Source organism: Sinocyclocheilus anshuiensis, unplaced genomic scaffold (assembly GCF_001515605.1).
Source record: "Sinocyclocheilus anshuiensis isolate Anshui unplaced genomic scaffold, SAMN03320099.WGS_v1.1 scaffold782, whole genome shotgun sequence".
NCBI lineage: Eukaryota > Metazoa > Chordata > Actinopteri > Cypriniformes > Cyprinidae > Sinocyclocheilus > Sinocyclocheilus anshuiensis.
Window position 1 is genome coordinate 2403020 of NW_015546111.1, and position 25660 is coordinate 2428679.

General features: G+C 37.7%; 2 protein-coding genes across 3 annotated transcripts; one reads left to right on the top strand and one right to left on the bottom strand.

Moving 5' to 3' along the window:
• The first annotated feature begins 573 nt into the window (after positions 1–573).
• Positions 574–12288, top strand: LOC107700759 (F-box/LRR-repeat protein 4-like). 2 transcript variants are annotated; one of them, XM_016502554.1, is made up of 9 exons: positions 574–687; positions 2145–2672; positions 2820–2908; positions 3933–4269; positions 4893–5137; positions 5232–5445; positions 7457–7528; positions 10627–10939; positions 11047–12288. In XM_016502554.1, the coding sequence occupies exons 2-9, from the start codon at positions 2256–2258 to the stop codon at positions 11208–11210; spliced, it is 1851 nt and encodes a 616-aa protein (XP_016358040.1). In that variant the 5' UTR covers positions 574–687; positions 2145–2255; the 3' UTR covers positions 11211–12288. The 2 variants fall into 2 exon arrangements, with proteins under 2 accessions (XP_016358040.1, XP_016358039.1); XM_016502553.1 differs by having other exon boundaries at positions 2145–2557; positions 2705–2908.
• Positions 12289–16348: 4060 nt separating this feature from the next.
• Positions 16349–17892, bottom strand: LOC107700690 (POU domain, class 3, transcription factor 2-like). The gene has a single exon (XM_016502430.1). It carries the CDS (start codon positions 17811–17813, stop codon positions 16677–16679), a length of 1137 nt encoding a protein of 378 aa, XP_016357916.1. The 5' UTR covers positions 17814–17892; the 3' UTR covers positions 16349–16676.
• Between the last annotated feature and the right edge of the window lie 7768 nt (positions 17893–25660).

A 25660-nucleotide genomic window follows, 5' to 3' on the forward strand; every position in this document is an offset into this window, starting at 1 on the left:
ATAATGAGAGAATTAGAACCGAATGAGATCATTTATTGCATTTATAGCTTCTTTTTTAATAATGCATTTCGATAATAAACAGAAATAATTAATTATAGCCTGATTATCCAAATATACTGCTGCGTATAGGCCTACAGTTTTAACTGAATGTTTTCTATTTATGGTCTCGCTCTTTGTCATAGATATTTTTAATTTTCTCTGCACCTTACATGTTTATGTTTATAATAGGCTATCTGCCTCTTTCTGAGATTGAATTAGAAATTACTAGGAAATAGTTATAGAAAGCCATACCACAAATCTGTAAAAAAAAATCTATCAAACACTGTCCAACCATACCTAATATACGCTACTGTCTGGACTTTATGGCGTTTATAATTTTGCGAAAAGAACGTTTATTTTTAAATTCAAGATTTTTCTGGAGGTGTGAACAGAGAAGACTCATGTTTTGTTGCAGTTTGTTGTTTAGCTCACAATTCTGGATAGTAGTGTTTCAACTCTAATAAAATGTTCTATAAATGACGTGTGGTAGAACTCCACTTCCCACAATGCATTGTGTAGAGGTGAAGCGGATGTTTATATTCCGCGTGAACCGTGAAGAATGTGCGAGCAATGACAGCAGCAGGGAGAGATGGACCGAGAACACAGAACACACTCAGCACAACACTCCAACACACCATTGATTCGTCTGTAAGTTGACATTGTTTTTAAGTCCGTCAGTGCGGTGTGGCATGACAGCCTGCGTTCTTATTTAGCCGATTCATAACCCAGCCTAATGAACTATAGCTCAGCTCGCTAACAGTTCCTCTTTTCTGGTTACATTTTAAACGTTTCGATCACATAAAAAGCCACATATGGCTAAATCAAACGATATGGTAATGACAGAGCTAGCAGCCATCAGCAACAGCTTTCAGACTAACATTACAGGGATAGTTCACTCCAAATATGAAAATTCTGTCATTTTCTCATTTTGTGTTTAATAGAAGAAAGACATAACGTTACAGGTTTGAAACATGTATATTTTTCACAACTCTGACGTAAGATCTTTTTTTTGGGGGGGCGGGTGAACTATTCCTTTAACTTGCTATGTTGGTAGTTATTAATTGAATGGCTTTCACTATTTTTTATTGACTATTTGGCAGTAATCAGCATGATATTAGTTTGTTGTTTTATCTTAAACCACTAGAATATATTGCGTAAGTAACAGAAATACATCTTCACTGGAGAGAAAAAAAAAACTGACAGAAGTCATTATTTCATATAAATCTCTCAACAGGAAGACCTTTGACAGGAAGTTCCATTGTTAGACTTTATGGTTCATGCCAGTAGTTAGATTGTTCAGGGATATGCAATACAGTTTATGATATATATTTTACACATTAAGACATGCTGTTTGCATGTCCTTGGATCAAATGAGCCATATGCAAATTAAACTATCAGAAAATAATTTTTACTAACTCGTTTTGGAAAAACAAGTCAAACAATATGTACAGAAATACACTTACAAATGGATGTACAAGTGTCAGTGTTGTAAGAAACGGTAGTCTGCCCCGACCCAGATTCCACTCCACAATAGATGTTTGAACATGCTCAATTCTCAAAATGGCTGAATTATTAGGAGATTTTTTATTATAGGAGAAGTCAACAATTATGTTGTTTCTGCACCATTTGGGATGATCACATCCTAAGCAAATGGCAGCAAATGTGCCTCAGTTTAAACTTAGTTGGTTACCAAGGCAACATTTCTAATTTTCGTTTAGTTTGTTTAATATGTATGTTTTAATTCAGCTCTATTTTAATTAACAAAAATGTTTTTTTAGTTTTAGTTAATAATAACTCTGCTGTCAATGCATTTATCTGTAGGCTATTTGTTTTTCTGAGAGAAATTATTTTTCTGAGAGTTTAGCTTGTATTTAAACCAGAAGGTTTCCTTTAGCATTTACAGCATATAAGGTACTATATGTATGTTGTTCATAATTCCATTCTTATGTAAATTGTCATTGAATGCTTTTACGAATAATATACACTATTGAATTTAACTTGTGTTTCATGAATGAAGCCCATAAAATTACTTATCTTCCTTCATATTTCAGGGTTCTCACAGTCTTGTGTGATTTTGTTTGTGTGTGTCTCTCTATAACCCACAGGTCATGCATGCAGTTTGGCCTATAGCCTGTACTGTGTAGAGCCTATCGTGCTGCAGTGCAGGGAAGAGAAAAGGGCTGTGCTTCCTGACTCAAACACAGTCCTGCTGCTCCATGTTTCCTATGCTAACCCTTCTGAGCATGTTTTACTATATCTGTCTACGGCGGCGCTCCAGGAGCGGGACGCGGAGCGAGGCGTTGGGTAGCCGGCGGGCGGTGGAGCTGGGCCAGCGTTCGGCGCTGCCCATCAACGTTGAGGTCGAGCAGTATGGCAAAGAGGTCCTGGACTTCAGCTCTCACTATGGCAGTGAGAACAGCATGTCCTATACCATGTGGAATCTGGCGGGAGTGCCTAACGTCTATCCCAGCTCAGGAGACTTCACCCAGACGGCTGTGTTCCGCACTTACGGAAGCTGGTGGGAGCAGTGCACCAGCACTGCTTCCCCGTTCCGTCGTACGCCGCCCAATTTCCACAGCCTGGACTTCCTGGAACTGGCCTTCGAGGAGCCCGTCTATCCCACAGCTGTGGAGGTGCTGGAGACCTACCGCACTTACGGAAGCTGGTGGGAGCAGTGCACCAGCACTGCTTCCCCGTTCCGTCGTACGCCGCCCAATTTCCACAGCCTGGACTTCCTGGAACTGGCCTTCGAGGAGCCCGTCTATCCCACAGCTGTGGAGGTGCTGGAGACCTACCACCCCGGGGCTGTTGTCAGGATCCTAGCATGTTCGCTCAACCCTTTCTCCCAGAATCCTCCAGCTGATGTGAGGTAAAATGTTAGGTGTGAGCGAATGTCCTGGATTTGTAATCAAAAGGTTGTAGGTTCTAATCCCACAAAATGTGATCCATGGCATTTAGCCCCAGTTGCCCTGCCAGTTACTATAAGCTAGAGAATTCATCTTTTATATGTTTATTTATTATTTTTAGGCTATGTAGTCCATTTATTAGTCATTAGTAGTCTATTAACAAGTATTAGCTTATCTAAAGTGTACATTAACCCAAATGAAAAACCCCACTCCAATAAATCTTGTCCAGATATATTTTACTCATTAAATGTTCGTGTTTTTGCTTATTTTAACAAAATCCATTAATTCATTGTAATGCATCAGTAGGACAATAAAAATGTATTCCTTAACTATGCAATTTAATAACCAATATTACTAAAATATAAATATAATATATTTTTTAAATACATAATAATATTAGATAAAGTGGGTATAGAAAAAAAATCACCATTTTGTTGCTTTGCAGCCCACAGTTATTGTTTTATCCAGCTGAAAGCTATGTGTATTAGTTACGTTACATGTATTTACTATAATAATAATTAATAAACAGTAAAGTATGCGTAATTACAAGCAACTAACACTAAACCAAACCCTAACTCTAATTCTTTAATAAGTTAATTAATATTACTTAGTACATGTTAATGTAATTAATAATTACACTTCATGAAGGACACATTAAAATTATATAAACTATAATATATATATAAATGTTACTAAAATATTTTTTCTGATTTTATATTTACTTAAAATATATGGTTATTTTGTTAACCAAACTTTTTTACCTATTTTAAATAAACCATTTTAGTAAACCATTTCAACCAAAACTGTAGTCATGGCAGTTACATGCATTTTCAACTGCACCAAATTGTGACCAAATTTCAGATTTCGAGATGTAACTTAATATTCAGTTAAGAATCGTAATCGAATAACAATATCGCAGATTGTTTTACAGAGTTGGATGCCATTGTTTGTGTTTTGAGTATTGTCATATTGTTGTATTTTTTGCAGGTGGGAGGTTCTGTGGGCCGGCAAGCCCAACAAAGCTCTGACCCCTCAAGCTCGCCAGTTCTCCCCCAGCATCAGGCAGATCAGTTTTGCCAGCAACCTGCTGCGTCTGGAGGTGAACAACACTCTGTTGGATTACTACACTGAGTTGGATGCAGTGATCCTGCGAGGCGTTCGGGAGAGACCCATTCTGGCCCTCTATAAGATCCCTGTCATAGACATCAACGATCTGAGTGACAGTGAAGAGGAGATCAGTGATGCAGGAGGCCTCTGCTGCAGGTCGGGTGGAGAAAACAGGCACAACCTGGGGAACGGCTACTTTGAAAGGCTCCCTTATGAGGTTAGCATTAGAAACTCTCACTGTAATTACCCATGATGCCTGTGAGTTTTAGAATGCTTAGGAATATGAAGTTTGTGCCATCTACATGATTAAAAAATAGTATGTAGGCCAGATAACAAAGATTGTTGTCAAGAATTGTGGATAACAGCACAAGTTGGACAATAGAATGTTGAAATCTTCTATGTACCAGACGGATATTGAAGAGGAATACTTCGGTCTAGTTCCTCAAGTCCCAGCTTGTGTGGTTGCAGTAGGTCTTTTTCAGACAATTAGTGACCATTTTATTGTAATTTAAAAATACCTTTCCAATGCGTAACCCCTCATTACCTGCATGCAGCTCAGATCTCTTGTCCAAACCACTGCCAACCTCACAGTCTCATTACAGCAAACACGAAACATAATCTGGCCATTATCTAAAAACTGATATCCAGCTTCACACTCATACTATTGTTCACTCTTCCCAACAGTGCACGTAGCAAAAAACATAATCAGTGCCTTCACAAACGTCTTGAGAGTAATCTTAGTATCTCTGTCTTTACAAGTAACGTACTTTGATACACAAGAAGAATATTTAGCATGCCATGTTTTGGTCTGAGGGTCGCTGTTTGTTTGTGCCACTTTAGCTAATCCAGCTGATTGTGAGTCATCTGCCTGTTCCGGACCTGTGCCGATTGGCTCAGAGCTGCAAGCTTTTTCACAAACACTGCTGTGACCCACTGCAGTACATCCAGCTCAGCCTGCAGCCGTACTGGGCCCAGCTCACAGATGCCTCTCTGAGCCACCTGCAGAGCCGCTGCACCCTCCTGCAGAGACTAAACATGTCTTGGACGGGCAACCGTGGAGCCGTGACGGCCGCCGGATTCTGCAGGTAATGGCGAGAGTCTCTTATCTAGATATTTAAAGTGTTTTGATCTACCAAATGTGCTGTAATAGTCCCTCCATCTCTGTCTGTTTTCCTCAAGCTTTATGAAGGCCTGTGGGCTGAGTCTGGTGTGTTTGGAGCTGTCGTGCTGTCATTTCCTGACTGAAGCGTGTTTAGAAGTGATCGCCCAGACGTGTCAGTGCCTCCAGGAGCTCAATTTGGCTTCCTGTGACCGTCTGCAACCTCAGGCCTTCAATCTCATCGCCAAACTCCCTAATCTACGCAGGCTTGTGCTGTACCGCACAAAAGTTGAGGTGAGAGCAAGACTGAGAAAATGTTAATGACTGATTTTCATGTAAAATTCTGATTCTCGTGTAAAAAGCATTTGGGAAATATAGGTTATTGATCAAAACTATAAATTTTTATGTATTTTTAATTTGTAATTACATTTCATTTGAATTTTCAAATTTTGAACAAAAATTTCAGTCATTATTACATTTCCACAGTAATAGACAGGAAAATAATAATCTGTGATGCACATTTCCTCAAATATGAGACAAATTCAAATTCTGCTGTAAAGCAGCATATAAATAACAGACAATGGTGTCATTATTCAGCACAAATCAGTTCAGTGTTCATACATTTCAGTTCAATAAGTGTGAAAATTAATCAATTATGAAACAAGTTCAATTCGGCAATAGACCTTAGTCAGGTTTGAGCTTTGCGTAAATGAAAATGAGGCTGTGAGGGTGAGAATTACACAGACTTTATAAAGGTCCTTGTTCATGTAATTTTTACAATTCACAACTTTTAAAACTGTTTTGTGGAGTTTTTGTCTACTTAAAGTTTTTTTTTCATCGGCTGAACAGTCGGAACATTGTTAAACAACCGTACAGTCCATATTACGTACCTGTATGAATGGTCACATTTTCAGGTGTGTAGTGTGGACAGAGAACGTTTCTGAAATGCAAGTGTAGACGAGGATCGTTTTCATTTTAAAACGCCGTGTAAACAGGGCCTAAATATGGTTCTACCCTGACAAAGGTTAATATGCAGCTTTATAGAAGGCAACAGTGTTGTTATGCAGATAGTCAGCCAAGATAATTTGCTTATTTTCAGTTGTGGGAGGGTCCATTGTGAGGGACAGCCAATCACAACATTTTATTTTCCTGCTGCAGTACAACAAACATAAATACATGAGAAACGGAAACTGTCCCTCTTCTCAGTTCCATACAGATTAGATGAACAATGTGTTTCTGTACCCCATTGTATACTTCAATAATTGTGTGATGTGCACTGTATTTCCTGCATCACATCTTTATGACTATCCATGATTAAAGTGAAAGATTTGGGTGGTGATAATGATAGTTTTTAACACCAAAGCTGAAATTGCTAATTACTGATCCATGAAATTTTGTGTTCCCCCAAAAGTTGTGTGCTTTATCATGCATCACCTTTGTTTATTTTACCTTTGTTTTATACTACATCATTAAAAAAGCAAGTTATCTTGGGAGTTGAAGAAGAAAACATGCTTATGCCAGCCTATTTTAAGCTGTTATAGTTACCTGTCCTAATTATACAACATCAGGCCTTGTAAGTCTTGCATACTGGCATTATCACCTTTAAATCAGTTCTTCATGCTGGTACAGGCCCAAGCATGCCACTAATCTAAGGTCGTCCCGTCCCTCTGTGTGTGGTTAACTGTGAATCAGCATTTGTAGTTGTATTGGTACCACATCCAACAGGTATAATGTTTCTGTAACTTTTCTGTAGTGATGGCGACTGCACATAAATATACACACGAACACACAGGCGGCAGGCTGTGTCTGTAGCAAACCCACCTCTCTGTCATCATAGCTGTAAATAAAATGTCTTCTAGGTAACCTAATGGTGTAAATAACAATGGAAATCTACACCGAGCTAGACGGTCTTCAGATGGTTGAGTGATTGTTTTTGAAGCCAACACAATAATGAAACAATGACTGTATTCTCTTAGTGGTGCTCATGACACTTCAGCTTTTTAAAATCAAAACAAACCCTTTTTTTTTTCTGTGAAACATCATATCACTCTATCTCCGATGCGAGTGTCAACCATGTGCGCCAGACAGTGAGGTCATATAATAGTTTTATTTTGACACATCTATTTAGAAGAATATTGAATAGCGGAGTTAAATGTGTTGTCATCTATAATTTGTGATATCAAATGTGCCTTCCTTTGTCTCCTGTAACTCCACTAGCATCTGAATAGAAGGTTGTGTTATTCTCTCATTAGTGTTGTGAGTTAATCATCACTGTTTTCTCCATTTTATTTCTTTCCACATGCAGCAATCAGCCATATTGAGCATCCTCACATTCTGCCCAGAGCTCAGGCACCTTAACCTGGGAAGCTGTCTCATGGTGAGTCCACTGGACAGTGGAACTGATGTGTAGTTTGTTTGTGGCTAAATCCAAGTTTGCAAATGACAATGGTATCCATTAAAAACAATGGTCAACATAAAAAGGCTTTTGAAAATAATGTCTCAGCATTATGAGAATAAAGTCTTCCTTGTGTACACCTTATTTATTTTTTTAAAGAAAGAGTGGGCATGACTATGTTTAACTTTGATAAATGTGCAAGGCTTCCTGTGTTAGTCGATTCTGGTTATTTTAGCTGTAAAAAAACAGTCTGTTATGATGCTTTATATTGCGAAATGCAAATGGTATTTGTTATCATGTATTTTTACAGTTGGTTTACTTTATTATTATTATTCCCGAATGGGAGTCAATGGCGGCCCTATGAAGGGAACATAGGAAAATAATGAAATTTGGTACACTTGTAGTTGTAGAGATGGCCATGAATAGGGATCTGACCAACTTTGCGGTCTCTAGGACCAACTCTATAGCGCAGCCATATAACTTTTGAACCCTTTGATCTAGCAAAATGAAACTTAGTACACCTGATTTCTCTCATCATGCTGATCACATTCAACATCTTACATTAAATTCTTCACCCATTACAGTAGCAGCCATTTTGTACAGTACATTTTATCAGTTTTTTTCGCTACTCCTTTAAATTTTGTCCAATTCTTATAAAAATTGGCTCATATGATCTTTGGACTGAGCCACACAGAAATGACTGAACAGATTTGTTTTATTCATCTTTGTTCAAAAGTTATGACATCACAAAATCAAGGAAGTCGGCCAAAAATTGGTTCAGAGGCTGTATCTCAGTCAAAGTTTGATCAATCGACACAAAACTTGCTGTGGTTCATCAAGACTATGGTCTGAGGATACATGCCTAATTTGGGAACAGCACCACCAATGGGTCATGAGATACAGAAAAAGGCTATTTTTGCTAATAACTTCTGAACGGTTTGTCAGAAAATCATGATCTTGGTGTTGATGGATTCCTTTTTGCCGTGCTGAATCCATGGATACTGATTTTGAATTTTGTCATAAATTGCAATATCTTTTAAATTATTTGACATATCGGCACAAAATTTGGTTGGCTTCATCGTCAGCATGTCCTGAAGGTACCTGAGAAGTTTTAACACAGCGCCACTCTGTGCTCCAGAGATATAAGGTTTTTTTGCAAAACCACTTTTAACTTTTGACAACATTGTCCAACATTGTCTGTTTTTTCTGTCATTACGTTCCTTGGTTTATGCCGATTCCGATGATATCTCATTTGTCATTTTCCATCAATATGCCTGTCCGCCATATTGAAATAAATTAAGTTTTGAAAAATAAGTTTCGTTACTCCTCCTACAAAATTTGTCCTATTTTCTCCAAAATTGGCGCAGATGATCTTTGGACCGAGCCGCACAGAAATGACTGAACAGATTTTTGATATTCACTACCGTTCCCGAGAAATACCTCTCTGACCATGCCAGAGTTTGTGGTGTTATGCTAATTAACTTAGCATGCTAATTGGTTAAGTTGCATTAACATTGTTAGCTTAGCATGCTAATGTCAGTAACATGGTAAGTTATGCTTTTGTGTGTTCATTTTCACACTGAAAGCTCTCCTTAGCAGCCTAAGTATTTCACATCAGCTGAGTGGCACAAGTTGTAAAGTGACATACCCTGGACCTTTCAGGTGTTGGGTTCGAGTCCTGTGTGGACCACGCCAAAACCGCAGACATTGTGCCTTTTTAAGAGATATCTTATTTGAATACAAAATGCTGTTCATTTATGTACAGATTCTTCATTTTGAGTGAATTCTCATTTGAATTATGGAACATCAACATCTGCATGATAGTCCACCTTCCCAGTAGCTCAACAAGATGAGTGACAGGCTCCAGACCCTGAGGTCATGGGTTTGAGTCCAGTGTGGGTCAACTTTTTGAAATTGTGTGTTATGTTGTGTCATTTCTATTTCTTTATTATCTGGGTAAGCATTGTACTTGTCTTTCTTTCTCTTTTTGTTCATTTTGAGTTCAATCTCACCTGTACTGCCGACATTTCCTTTGTGTTGTTTTTGCTCTTCCGGCTTTGCACTGCTTTTGCTGCCTGTTCGGGGCTTGGCCCCATATCGCTGCTTGCAGCTATATTTTATTTTTGTAATTATAAACACACTGGTTTATACCACAAATAGTTTTACTGTTTAGTTCACTTTTTGATATTCTAGATTGTTACCTGTAGTGGCTAATGAATTGAAAGTCTTGCAGGAAAAAAGCTTACATCCACTTTAAAAATAAGGTGTAATTATGAATTTATTCTCATAATTGAATGACTTTAACCTTATAATTTGACTTTACTCTTGTCATTATATTATTATTATATTATATTATTATTATTATTATTATATTTTAATCCCATAATGTTACACATTCATTCTCAAAACATGTATTTTTGAAATCTTGTTTTGAGAGTTTTAAAATCAATTTTGTTTTATTTTAATATGGCACTAAAATGCTATTGTCACATACTATCCATACTACACAGTATGCAAGATTAGGTTTAGTGAATCTCTAATAGTAATAATAATAATAATAATAATAATACATTGAAAATAGTGTATCAAAGGGACTCAAATGGTGTACTATTTTTATTTTAAAGTAGACATCCATGCATGTTTATTGGGATATTATTGCCCACAACCCCTGATACACAAGATTAGTTGCATCAGAGTGCAATTTTATGATGTTATATACTCTGAAAAATAAAGGTTCCAAAAGGGGGTTTTCTCAACATGCCATAGAAGAGCCATTTTGGGCTCCCCAAAGAACCTTTCGGTGAAAATTATTAAAAGAACCATTTTTTCTTAGTGTAAAGAACGTAAAAAATCTTAAGAACCTTTTTCCTTTTCAGTTTTCCATTCCAAAGTGTCCTAATCAATTTAAATTTACCCTAATTATTGTATTTGGTATGAGGTATGCAAATCGGTATGTTCCATTTCAGCTACAGGAACATTGGTTTGTCTGATTGTTCGTCTTTATATGGTCATAGAATAGCTTAGAGACAGTCAATTATCGATGAGTGGTTCACTGTAGCTACATGGTGATTTCATCACAGATTGAGGACTATGATGTGGTGGCGAGTATGCTGAGTGCACGCTGCCGTTCTCTACGCTCCCTCGACCTGTGGCGCTGCAGGAACCTAAGTGAGCGCGGTCTGGCAGAGCTGGTTTCAGGCTGCAGGCTCCTGGAAGAGCTGGACCTGGGTTGGTGCTCCACGCTTCAGAGCAGCTCCGGCTGCTTCCAGCACTTGGCCCACAGTTTGCCCCGCCTACGAAAGCTCTTCCTCACCGCCAACCGCACCGTGTGTGACTCTGACCTGGAGGAGCTGGCCGCCAACTGCAACGCTCTGGAGCACCTTGATATACTGGGTGAGATACATTTTTTTTTTTTAATTGATCTAAGGTTTAAGGATTCAAACCTGAAAAACATTTTGGATGAATTATCCCTTTAACTCTTTTTCATTGTTGTTTTTCAGGCACACGGATGGTGAGCCCTGTCTCTCTGCAGAAATTACTGCAGTGTTGTCCTCAGCTAAAGCTGTTGGATGTGTCCTTCTGCTCGCAGATCGACTCTCGCTTCGTCCAGGAGCTCAGTGGACTTTTCCCAAATGTGTCCATCAAGAAGAGTTTCACTCAGTAAAACTCGATGGGTCCCGAGCAGGAGCAGCTTTACAGGATGGTCTTTAAGACCCTGGGGAGACAGGTGACGCATGGTGCTGTGAACTTGCACAAACTGAACTGCCGGTTCGAAGATGTTATAGATGTTTCACTCGCTCTTAGCTTGAATGGTCTCGCTATGTATTGAATCTCACACATTTCATCAGACCTCAGTTTTTGATCTTAATCTCAGGGTTAAATTTTTGTCTTCAGAGAGAGACGTTTGTAGTATGCTGTACTACAGACGAATGGTTTCGTTTTAAACGTACTTATTCAAGTGTTTCAGTACCACTGTTTTATTTGCTTTGTTAAATGTTGTCAAATCAATGTTAAATATCGTGAAAGGGTGTACTATGACTATTTATTGATTGATTATAAATTCAGGACATTGACTTGAATCTTGGGCACAGAAATCTTTTGTGGCAATACCTTGTTTGTGTGAAACTTTGCCCATATCTTGAGTCAATCCTGTTATGCACATGTATATACACAATAGGGCAAATACCAAAATATAAGCTTTCTCTATTGCAAAACTTGACGTTTCCTTTTACAAAGGCACATGCTAACCGGTAGATGACATATCCTTGTGCCTTAGTTTTAAAGAGAGAAGTGCTTTGTTTGTTTGCTGGTCGTCTATATTGTGCTATGCTAAATTGTGATTTGCTAAAATCACCCTAAACCAAAGGGTTTTTCTTTTTTCTTAATACACTTTCATTTTGAAAAACACAGATGGCAATGTACTTTATTATTTAAAGGTGTACAACTATTCAAGTCAAAACTAGGATTAAGGATAAAATATGCTTTTGGCAAAAGTTTTTTAAGTGCCATATTTAACTTACTTGTGCTTTACTAGAAGTATAATAAGCACACCCTGTAAACAAACTCTAAAGTTAATTAGACGCAACCTAACGTTAAATAGATTGTATTTATGTTAAATTGTACTGTAGCTACAGTGAATTATTTGTTGTCAGTTTGAATATTGTATTAAATGTGTGCCTTTTGGAAGCAGGAGGCATCATGTCAGATCTGAGAGTGACAGTCGAGGTCTTGGTTCAATAAAGTGAGGCTTAATATTTTGTGTGCTTGTCTTTTTCTTGTGATTGTTAGATTATAAAAGCATTGATCTTATCACTAGTGCTAAATCACACACATTATGTTTGGCAAGTGGTTGGTCTATATTATCTCCACCCGTGAGATTCAATAATTTGGTCAAGCTGAAAGTCAAAAAACTTCCCTGGTCTTAATCCCTCCGAGTTTAACAGCGTATTAATAATGCATCTGGCAGTGACAGTCTCATTGGACTAACAGTGATGTAATGAATTGTTTATGTCTACTTTAATGATGGACTGAGGAGCTCTAACGTGCCCTGAGGACCTGGAGGGATGCAGTTAATTAGACGAAACGATTTCTTGATTTCTATACAGAAAACTGTCATTACGCCCCTGTAAATAGATCAACAGCAGAAAGCATAATAATACTGTCTGCCTCTGCTTATAGACCCTGTAATTTAGAAGTGGCACTGCACTCCTGCTACAATGGTTTTAGCATCAAATTGCATTTGGCCTTTTCTCTGTTTCATATACCTTTTGTAACAGAATCTAGTTTTAGGAGTCTTATTAACGCCTCACACGTTTCCTGACATAAGCAAGTTTTAAACAAAAGAAAGCCTAAAAATATATAAACATGTAATGCATAATTTTGCAGTTAGTTATTTTCAGAACATGAACACCATAAAAATAATGAATTTTCTCATAAAAAGTTGACCCATCATAGGTTTTGATGCACTTTTCTAAGCCAAATAAGATTTTAAAGGGGTTTTGTTAATGCAATATCTACAGGTTGTGCACAACAGGTTACCTCTATATTCATATTAATTTCTAATTGCTCATTTGTAAAAACGTTTTAAAAAACTTTTAAAATTTAAATACAATATACACAGTAATTGTTTGAGAGAAAAAAAACCTTCTTTAGGATTATTTAGAAAATGCAAGAGCATCATGCATAAGCTGCTTGATATAATTTAATATTAAACAAAATCCTTTTATTTATAGTTAAAATAGGCCTTCTGCAATTGAGTCTGCAGTATGTAAAGGTGTTTTTTAATGAAAGATAAGCTGGTGGACATTTAAAATATTATATTCAAAATACAATTTCCAATGTTCATGTCTATTGTGTGTCTTATACCTCAGCAAAACTAATCATAGTTCAGAAAGAAAATTAAAAGTTCAGAAAATTCAAACGCTTCTGGTATTTTCAACCAAAGTAGCCTATATGTTTTGGGGGGAAACCAGGATTAATTATGATTCATTATGATCCGTGGTATGTGTAACATTAAACTGTGCAAATTAACATGGAAGCATATTGAGATCAAAGAGCACCGAAGAAAACCACTTAATGCTGAGCTACAAGCCGCCATGTGCTGCTGTTGTTACGTTTAATCAATGTTGCTTTAGGTGTCTTAGAATAAAACCTCACTAGATGGCACTAGAGGATAAGGATGACAGTTTTACACAATCACGGTATTAATAGCTCAATTCTTGACTTAAAACGTCCTGTTTTCCTAAATATGGAAACAATGTTATCACTTTAAAACTTTTTTAACTAGTCTAGTTGTAATTTATCTATAATTTGTCTATAATCTCTGAATGGGAAAGGGACTGGGATTTGCACGATTCGCTTATTGCAAACCTTCCGAGCAAGCACCACGAAAAACATGTAAAAGCAACTCCAGAATTTAAATTCGGTTCACTATCATTAATCGACACAGTTATGAAAGCTATTACGAAGACGACGTAATGTTTCACATTATCAGTAAAATAAACTTTTATGGTTTACTGTTGTCAAAATTATATTCAAATTTAACTGAAAACTGATTAACTACATTCATTGCTAAATAAATTAATGCCATAAAAGAAGGCCTATTTGAGGCCCCCGTTTTAATGCCACACAACTAAGCGACACCTTAAATAATAGTACTTCATCTATAACTGGTTCTTTACTAAATCTACGAAATTTAAATCTAACTAGTTTAGATGTTCTAAACAATGGCCGAACAAACAGCGCGCTGTGTTAAACGCTGAAAGCAACACTCAGCATCAATCCTCAATATCTCAGGGTAACTATAGCCTATCCTATATATATATATATTTTTTTCTATTTCAGGGAAAATACACAAAACTTATTTGTTTGCATTTGTTGTGGATTACAAATTTAACGCTCTCAATTTTTCCAAAAGATCAAAAGATTGCGCTGCCATATAAAACCATTTAGTGTAGTTTTGCTAATTCTGTTTCACATTTTAAAATTTCGTTTAAAAACTTGACCGAGACGTCAATAAATACAAGCTTTGTCCGCATATTTTTTACTCCCAACGACATGTCAGGTTTGATTCTTCGATTTAGAAAAAAAAATAACATCATATACTAAAAAATAAAATTTCTATCACAACCTCTGCGCATTTTATTATACCCACAAAATCATCCAGTTCAACGTTTGATGGAGTCTTTCTGACAGAGTAAATAAACAACAAATAAATAGCTCCCACAGTATTTGTAGAATTACATGACAGTTTGATCAATTAATCTATGTAAATGTTTATTTTGAAAAAAAAAAAAAAGTAGAACGATAATAACAGATGTCCCTGGAATTTCTGTGGAATAGATTTACACCAAAATATGAATTAAAATATAAGCAAAATAATACAATAAGAAAATAATAATAATAATTTCTGATTGTTGTATTGTATTTACACATAGTGACGTATAGCAAGCCCCTGGGAGAAATCTTCCCATTTTTCCAATCTTCCAGTGTTTACATTTTCAGTAAATCATCACTGCATCGTGTCCCTATAAATGCGAACCGGAACCAACACAATAAAGAACTATAAAGCATAAAAAACAAACAGAACAAAGACAGTTAAATCCAACGTCTAAGTATCATTTTACTGTATAGCTCTGATGTTGGGTAAACGTGGAGAATATTTAATAATAATAAATAATAATAATAATAGTGCTCGTGTTTCAAATTGATATGATTGATAAATTATGGAAATATAAAATACACAAAAACGCTTTGTCATATGAAACAATGAAGAATCGTTTGACTTTAAATGAAAATATTGCAGGTCACATCACTTGCTTTTCTCATTCTCCACGATACTGTGTAAATAATATCTATTTCAAAATAATTTAAAAAGACATTCAAATGTTTGAGATATATAATATTGAATTCGTTGGGTAGAAAATAGTGCTAACATTGTTGAAGACTGAACATTGTTTACTATACATAAACATATAGTAAAGTCAGCTCATAATTTATAAAAAAGCAGCTGAATGTGGGTTAAAAAGCAACTGACTTCCGTAGGAGATAGCAAGCAATATTCGGCTAACTGACTATAAATATAAAAGCAAAATATACCGAGACTCTAATGTTAAACAAATAAGACAAACATAAAATAAACAAAAAACTCTAAAATCTTTTCCAAATTCTAAATAATACGAAAAAGTGCTCAAGTGAGAGAATAATGTAGCTATGTCCTTTAAAAATTATACAATATTTACAGCACTGTGTGGAGTCCTGTGAAACAATTGTATTTTATGGTAATATGACTAGATCGAAGGAAATGCCAGGTTTCTAGCACTAGCCCTTCGGTGACGTGTCTGCAGCTCAATGCTGGAGGTTTCTTTTTATTTATTTTCAATTTAGACCCATACGTATTGATAAAACCGAGAAAAACACCAGAATCAATTGGGTGAGACTAATTTCTTGGCGCTAAGACTACATCTGTTTAGTGTGACTTTGCATCTCACTGTGTCTCCATGAGTAGGAGAATTGATACATAACCGTGCTGTATTTAAATAATAATAATAATAATAATAATGTTTAAAGGCCTTTTGATCCCAAGAAAATGGAAGAATACTGTGGGTGGATGCATGTCACACTAATGTTTTTTTTTTCTTTTTTTCAATCGAATCGATGTTCACCCTCAGTCGCCCACAACAAAAGTTAAAATGGCGTGTACTTGTCAATGCTGCAGCACTAGTCACTTTTCAGTTTAATCTCGCAACAGAAAATGCAGTGAATGCGTCTAGATGTAAACATCTGGCTATGGGACAACCATGCTCGCGTTTGAGTAGGACATTTTCGCTCGTCTCAAAGTGTTTGATAAATAGTAGGGTTACACCTTAAAACTGCGTCTTTTCACAGTGCTGGGTATTCACAGAACAACCGTTCTCTATGCTGGCGCGGGGAACGCACGGTCCCTTCTGTTGCAGCAGTACGAATTCTGAGTAACATTGAAGACGGATATAATCTGCTCTCCCGCCTCAGTAGTCTAAACCGCAGCTGCTTTCACTTTGGATAGCTCCAATGTGAACATAATCATAAATGAAGACTGAAGCAGTCAGTATGATAAGATATGTCCTTGTTTTTGTATTGTTTTTGTCTTTTCTCACTGAACTGGCGTCTGAACCCCGTGATGCGGCGGCGTGTCTCCGTATACGTCCTCGGGACCCGGTAGAGGTCCGCAGGGAGGAGTCATCCGTTTCTCTTTCTGTCTTCTGTTACAAAACCAAACCCTCACTACCTCTTTTTCCAACTGCAGACTGTCCGCCAGCGAAGTAATTTCCAACGCGGCTGGCTTTGGGCACTTAAGGAAATGGCTCTCCAAAGCCCCTTTGACGCTTACCTCGATGGAAGTCCTCTTTTTCCGTTTCCTCCCCTGCGCAGCTATCTTGTCCAAGCTCGTGGGGCTGCCAGATGTGGAGTCTGCCTCCTCCAACCACTTGTTCAACAAAGGCTTGAGCTTGCACATGTTTTTGAAGCTGAGTTGCAGGGCCTCAAACCTGCATATCGTGGTCTGCGAAAACACATTTCCATAGAGCGTTCCCAAAGCTAGTCCGACGTCCGCCTGCGTGAAGCCCAGCTTGATCCTCCGCTGCTTGAACTGTTTGGCGAACTGCTCCAAGTCGTCCGAGGTCGGCGTGTCCTCGTCCGAGTGGTCGTGGTGGCTCTGGTGCGGCTGGTGCTGGTGCTGGGACGGTGGATGGCCGTGGTCGCTGAGATGCGGGCTGTGGTGGTCCTCGTGCGCGTCGCGCATGCTGTGGTGGTGGATGCCCTGGCCGCTGCCCGGGATGAGACCGTTCACGCTGAAGCCGGTCTGCGAGTAAATAAGGCTCTGTCCGTTCGACGTGGCCATGCTGGGGATGTGAGCCGCCGTCGTTGTTCTCCATGCCCTTGAATCGTGATGGTTCCCGTGTGTCTGATGTACCAGATGGGGTGGCCGCGACTGATGCTGTAAATTGCTGGAATTGTGCATCTCGTCCCGGGGGCTCTGCACCGCTGGCTTGATGTCCTGCTCGCCGAGGGGACTGGACGACCACGGACCTCCTTCTCCGTGTGACAAGGCTGTTATCCACTGGTGCGCGTGGCTGAGCGGGTGACTGTTGCTCTGCAGCGAGTAGTCACTCTGCAACAGGGTTTGCGCGTCCCTGTAAGCCGTGGCTTGCTGCATGCTCCCAGGCTCCGAGTGTACAATAGATGGGCTGGAGGTGAGGATATTGTAATGATTGGATGCTGTAGTCGCCATGACTCTCGGAGCCGGACTGATCACTCCTATTAAAGGAACCTTGCATTTGACAGTTACTCTTTTGCCACAGGCGTCTCCCAGGCTCTTTGCCAAGTGTACGTAGCGGCGCGCACCTGAGCTCCGCCCCTCGACGACGCTCATTGGGTGGAAAGGGACGATGGACGCGTTTTTTGGAGGCAGCCTTCATTTCATTGGATGCTGGAGAGTCTTAACAAACACTGCTTTTTTCCCTCAAAAGAACTCAGTGTCCTGGAGCACCTCTGAAATGTGAGGGACCGACGGGCCACCAAGACCGGAGTGAAGAACATCAAAGGTTATGATTTTTATAACTTGGAGAGAAATTCATTTCAAACTTGTCTGTTACGGAATTTGCGATTTTGTGTGTGTATGTATGTATGTATGTATGTGTCTTATTTAATAGAATTCATGCAATAAATTAAAACAATTTTATATGATGTCATTTCATATATTTATTGATTACAGGTTCGGGGTTTCATTTGTCAAATAAGGGAAGCTATCTAATCTTTCTAGCGTGATGTTTGCTGGCCTAAAGAAGTAGGCTATTTGGACACAGTTAACTTTACGGACTTTACGAAGAATTAAATTAAAGTGTATTAAAGAATTTTTTTTTCAACCTTTAGACCAGATATTAACTAATTTGTTTAAAATATCGTTTGTCTCATTCAGGTGTTTGATTTTGAAGAACTGCCACAAACAAACAAACCAGGGCTTTAATGAATAGCTACGTTTGCTGGCCATCACAGGCAATAACTATGTAATAGACATGCATTTTCTGTAAAGTTGCTTTGAAACAATGTGTATTGTGAAAAGCGCTATACAAATAAATTTGAATTGGACTGAAATGAACTTTGATGAGTGAAATTATGCTGTCTTGAGCAGATTAGTGTTAGAAAAAAAATTGTAATCACAAAAGAAAGAAAGAAACGAAAGAACAATAAGAAACAAACTGGTATTTATTTTGAGGCAGATATTTCATTTAACATTTAAACATGTATTACTTTAAAAAGTGATGTACTTTACATCAGTTTCAAAGGTGATACTATAAGAAAGAGAAACATGACGTTATATTATGTTGTCATTTTTCTCTTTCAGAAATAAAGAGCAGAAAATATGTTGGCTGTATATATAAATTGTACTTCTACCATCTCTGTAAAGCATAAACAAATAAAAGCAGATATACGTGTAGGACGCGTACTAAAAAGTGGGTAAAAGACAGCTTCAGTTAATAAATAGGCTAAAAAAATCAAATAAAAAATAAAACAAAACAGCCTTCCATTTTTTTTTTTTAATTAATGACCAAAAGGAGGCAAAAAACTCTCATAAACGTTTTTAGGTATAAATTGCGTTCACATGATCTGGTCCCAGATAAAGCACAGTAATGCCGATTTGATTAAAAAAAAAATGTTGTAATTCACAGACAGAAGCACATGTGTTGCATAATGGCTATGCCTTTATTAGGCGGTAAGTGCAATATTGTTTATTTTTCTTTATCTCGTTTAATTACAAATATAATTATAAAAACAACTATTACTCCAAACATGGCATTTTAAATATCTAATTACACCTAAATATCCAATTAATTAACAACTGCCTTATAAATCTTTAAAAAATATATATATATTTTTTTTTCTCTGGGTTTGCACGGTGTACAAGTCAAAGGAATATTTCAGAGGGAAAACAGTGGGCCGTTTGGGACCGCAGGTGTCTAAAGCTGACCAGCTGGCTTCTCTGTGAGCCTCTGTAAAGAAAAGCACACGACATTGTCCGAGGAGGGGGGACATTTTTTCAGCAGCTCTGCTGGTTGCTATAGAGAGCAGTACATTAAACAACGCCTCACACGTCACCAGTATCGCCTCCTCTGGAAGGCCCTACGTAAATCAGAATGGATAATGGACAAAAGACAAAAAGAAACAAGAAAGACAGAGAGAGATCAGTTGATTTTAAGGAACTGTTTAAAGGTAGTAAATAAAGTGTAATTTGCACAACTAATGAACTTTGAAGCAGGGCGTACAGCACCGTCCAATTACGCGTCACTGAACAACAGCCTACATAGCCTAATAAACAAGGTAGAAATACCAATAAAGTCCACAATGTAGGCCTTCAATAACATTCAACACATTTACCTTAAACTATTATAAACAGAAGTCGTTTAGCCTATATCAATAAAAAACTACTTAAAATATTTTTAGCTGCTATTGAAAGGAACATCAATAGCTCTGGGTATATAGGCTATCCAGATTCATATGTTTATGAAATGTCAGGAAAAAAAAGGTTTTGTGTGTGATTATTATGGACATACAAAGGTTCATTTTGTTTGAATTGGTTCAATTGTTTTGTTTCCAGATGAGACGGGCCTGTAAGCATTCTTAAGTTCTTGTTGTAGGCTACAGTGTGGTCTCTATGACTGCTTAGTTTTACAATTTTCCATATCCAAAAAAAAAAAAATGAGGAAGAAGAAGAAGAGGTATAGATAAAAAGGGTATATATAAAAAATCCCAAGGCAGCCACTAATCAGTTAACAGGTAAAAGACACAACAAATATCCAAGGATGGCCTAATTGGGGGTTAAAGGGCGTTCCAAAAATGAAAAGAAGAAAACGGAAAACTTTAAAGACACGTTCCGGAAATTCATCCGCGTAATAATGAACATCATTGTGGCGTAACAGTGAAATCACCCAGATCAAAAGAACATTTATGGCAATTAAGGTTGTAATTCAGAGAATTACCACAACGCCACAGAAGCTTGAATAGTCGTGTTGGGAGAAAACCAAAGCACATTACATTAATGGTATAATATGCAAACTATGGATCGTTCAATTACATGGCTTAACAACCTATAAATGATGCGAGTCTTGTTATTTGGACTGTGGGGTCTATGGTAATTCATTTGGAAGGGCCAGCGCTCTCTCAAATACAGTGAAATCTATTTCTGAGCCCCGGGAACCGCTGCCAAACTACATTTAAGGGAATAAAAATTAATGACAGAGAATCTGAGCGTTAAATTAACAGTAATTATATGACCCGCATGCTGTAAAGATTCCATTTTTTATGGTTTAATTAGGTAGCTGTCTCCCCATACATCAACATATTTCCCTCAGTGGATTTTCACACAAGATCCCGGTCATATTAATAATTAATTAAACTTTACAAAGACATGCTTTAAATCACACAATAATCAAACTCTTCTCATAGTTACGCTAATCAATGATCTGATCAGCTGAGACGCAGAAAAAAATATCTTGCATTACAAGCAGATAAGAATTTGGGGGGAGGTGGGTGTCAAGTGGTCTTCGCAAAAACACATATTGTTTCATACAGGTAGCTTATATAGAGCTTTCAAAAAGTTACATTACAAGTTAATCTGAGCGTGCACTTTAACTGTTGCCAAACAGATGCCAAAAAATCGCGATTGCTAAACCAGGTAACCATAGCAACAGCACACCAGTCACGCTTATGTCGGGCGGTCCAGAATGCACCACATATCATTATTCGTATTACGATTCAAAACTTCAGTGTTTTGTTTACCAAGTATTTTCGATAAGTGGCGTTTAGCTAACTGCTTGCGGGAGAGAACATCGGCAGATTGCGTCCAGAAAACTACCTACCTTAATTTACATTAAGTTTAAAAATTATTTTAAAACCCTTAAATTGCTGGTCACCTTAAAATCAGTGTAGCCTATAAATCGCACACTGAAAACTGGGTTGCACTTTCCAGTATTCCAGAAAAAAACAAGTGAATTAGCTATTAATTATAGAAAGAAAATTGAACAGTGCGCGTGTGTAGGATTGGTGGATGGCGACACCAATCTCTGTCAGTGGGGGAGTATCCTACAGCTCTTGTTGAACAGGTTTTGCACCGAGAATCTAGTAATCCCATGCAATTAATCCACACAAAGACATCGTTAAATCTGTCCCTCACTACAATTGGCTACCGATTGTCTGCATTCATTTGGGGGGCGCAAGAGACCACCCCTGTGAGGCAAAGTGGAGACCTGTTATGCGATCCATCCACGCAACAAAAGTGACTCGAACATCTTCAGAGACTCTGAATCATTCCACTTGAACAAGATCGGTAGGAAAATGTGGGATTTTTCCCCCACAGAAGAGCCAGGATCAAATCATGGCCTGGAATGCTTCTAATAGTAACACTTAGTATAATCATTTAATAATCATCATATAAATTCACAAAGAAGAGAAAAATACATTAGATAGATTAGTGACATACAGTAAGGAGTTATTTTTTGATGTTCACGTAAAAGAGATTTAAGCTATGTAGGTCTTAAAGGGCTAGTTCACCCACAAATGAAAATTCTGTCATCATTTACTCAGCCACATGTCATTCCCAATCTTTATTCCCAACCCGATCTTTAATCATTAGTCTTGTGAAGAGATACAATTGCTTTATATAATGGACAGATTTTATTTGTTAATTTGTAAGGTTTTACATCAATAAATTATAAATTTGGAAGTTCAGACTGTACAACTCTGCATCTCATGCACACATGCATAAGCAAACAAATCAACACATGCACATAGTTGCTCACTAAAGTTTGACCTTTTGGATAAGTTTCCACTGTAGCTGATACTTGAGATTTGTGAGACTTGAGACCAGTTGATCTCGACTTTGTTGCTTGATGTTTACTGTAGTGTTTTGAGTGTCAGCCCTATATATGGTGTTCAAGTCATGATTTGAATGCATTTCTTTTGATCCCTGAGGACAAAATTTGAGGGTATTTGAATATGGGAAACAAGATTTAAGAATTTGTAACAAACCAATGCTGCACAGTGAAATTATGGCCTATTTGACATTGCTGTTTGAAACTCCAGACACCCCTCCCCCAAGAATGGACCAATATCCACCCCAAAATGGTAAAGGTTCTTTACACATTAATGGATAAACACAAAGGACATCATCTGTAGGCCAAGTCTTGTCTGAGCCCTCTGCTCAGCCGCCGTCAACCAATCCAATAGAGCCCTAAGGAAAATAACCAAAGCTCTGCGTTTGGACTGAGGTTGGAAGGTCTATTTGCCTCTCCGTCAAGCATCGATTTATCCTACTCTCCAATTTATTTCTCCTCCTCGTTCCTGTGATCCATAAGGCTCCTGCCTCTGGGGGAAGAACCAGAGGAGAGATGGCGAACAGCCTCAATACACATTTAAAACTTGATATACAGCCTTCCACAACATAAACCGATATGTATCTTTACTTCACAGAGAAGAAAACATCCCCGAAAGCGCCTGAGATGGACTATATCTAATGTTACCCAGACCACCATGAATTACAAGGAGCTGCACATGGTTTTTGCTGATTTATATATTGATAAAGATGTTGCCAATATTACTGAACTTTGAACCATCATGGGATTTCCTTGATCCTCATAATGCAATGCCAATCAACATAAATCTTGCATGCCAGATATACTGAAGAAAACAATCAATAAAAAATTCAGAGACATGGCTCCACATATTCCAATATATTGTGCAGTCTTTCATATTTGCAAGATGACCAGAGTTCAAATCTACCTGGGGTAATTTCCCCATCCCATTTCCCCTTTTTCTTTTTTGGTTTTCTGTCAATTTCATGTCCTGTCAATAGAAGTTACATAAATAAATAATAAGAACAGTCTACAAAAAAGAAATAGGTACACTAATGTTCAAAGGTAGGGACTGGTAAGATTTTAAATGTTTTTGAAAAATGTTTCTTTTGCTTACCAAGGCTGTCACGATCCTTCAGAAAAAAAACCCCAGCATTCTTATATTTTAAAGGGGTCCTATTATGCTCTTTTACAAAGTCTTCATTTTGTTTTGGGGGTGTACTAGAACAGGCTCTCATACTAGATTGTTCGAAAAACACATTATTTTTCACATATTTTACATTATTACAACACCTCTCTCCTCAGTCTGGCATGAACGGCTCGAATAGTTCCTGTATGGAATGAATGGTGCGTTCAAGTCATGTCGGATAGCAGTCATTCTTGAGACGTGGGACAAAACAGGTCCAGCAAGGGTAACTGCTATTAGCTTTAAAAAATAAAAATATTTTCAATTTTAAATGTCATGAGGGATTAATAATACAATTTTGCACCCTGTTTTGGCCCACTTTTCAAGATCGTATTTACGAGTTGAACGCACATGAACGCCACCACAAAGTCGTTATTACCAGTGGGAAACTCGATTTTCTTGAACGCACCTGACGTCGTAATTACGACTTGTCAACTCGTAAGTACGAACGTCCCTGGAGGACTTCAACGCAGCAGAAGGCCCGCGTTCTGAAATACGTCATAAAATGTGCTGTGTTTGGTTAGCTGGGCCAGTGTGTGTTGTGATTGGCACCACTCGGCACCTGGTCGGGAAATGTCATGCATGCCCCTTACCATAACCGCCTGCTGCGAGCTTCAGTGTAAATATTGCGTCAAAATCAAATCAATTTGAGCGTGATTTAAACCCGGATGATTGTAACCACTCTTAAGTTCGCCTGCCTTGGGAAAGCTATAGCGTGTCTCCGACATAGTGATAACACTCGTTGCCTTCTCTAGTGCAGCTCAACCAGGTCTCATCCCATTCGTCCGTATTTGTAATATTATAAATAAAAATATGCGCTGTAGTCCAAACGAGTCGTTCGTTGTAGTTTTTGAAAAGTGATTTCTGTTAAATAAAATATCTCCTTTTGAAGTGGACTTTGTGCTTTGTAACTTTGCAGATCTTTTTATGCTCAAACAGCAACATTGCATACTAACTAAAGTTGAAAAAGTGAAAAAGCATAATAGGACCCCTTTAACATTTCTTCTTCTTATTATTATCAATGTTGAAAACATTTGTGCTGCTTAATATTTTTTGTGGAAACCATGAAAGTTCTTGTGCTTTGTAACTTTGCAGATCTTTTTATGCTCAAACAGCAACATTGCATACTAACTAAAGTTGAAAAAGTGAAAAAGCATAATAGGACCCCTTTAACATTTCTTCTTCTTATTATTATCAATGTTGAAAACATTTGTGCTGCTTAATATTTTTTTGGAAACCATGAAAGTTCAAAAGAACAGCATTTAGCCTATTTGAAATAGAATCTTTAGTCTTTACTGACACTTTTGATCAATTTAACACATCCTCGCTGAATAAAAGTATTAATTTCTTTAAAAATTCTTACTGACCCCAAACGGTATGTATAAGCCAAAAAAAGAAAGAAAAAAAAACTAGCCATAACTAATAGGCCTACTACACAAACTGTAAGCCATCACTCTAAATTAAAGTACAAAAGGAGTGCCATTATGTGTATTTTAGTTATTTATTGCTATTATTATGAAAATAATTTTGAACACATATCATTTAAGCTACTGCTGCAGGCCAATCGAGTCCTGTATATATGCTGTATTCATTACCCAACAAGCAAGAAACCAGATTTAGTCTGGCCATACCTATTTTTGCAAAGATGAGAGTCCTGATGTCCATATCTACAGTAAAAACAAGCAGCTACCATTCCTACGACAATCCTTCACCACAGAGTCCCGAGAGAGGCTTGACATGTTTCTATACCTGAAATCGATCAATGCCGATCTGTTCAGGGGAAATTTAAATCTGTAGGAAATTAGATTGTTTCAATGATTTATTGGAATACTAAATCACTCAGAGCAACCCAGGCTGTCGTACTGTACCTTCAGTGTTACTTTGTGGCTGCCGCGCAAACCCTCTTGTGTCACAGGCCAGTCAGTTATGGCGGGAAATGGTTTCTCGTGACTCTGAAAGAGAGTGTTAAAGTCGCCAACCACTCTCTGAAAAAGCGACACAAAATGAAAATACAGAACAATCCGCAAAAAACGCAAACCCCAAAAA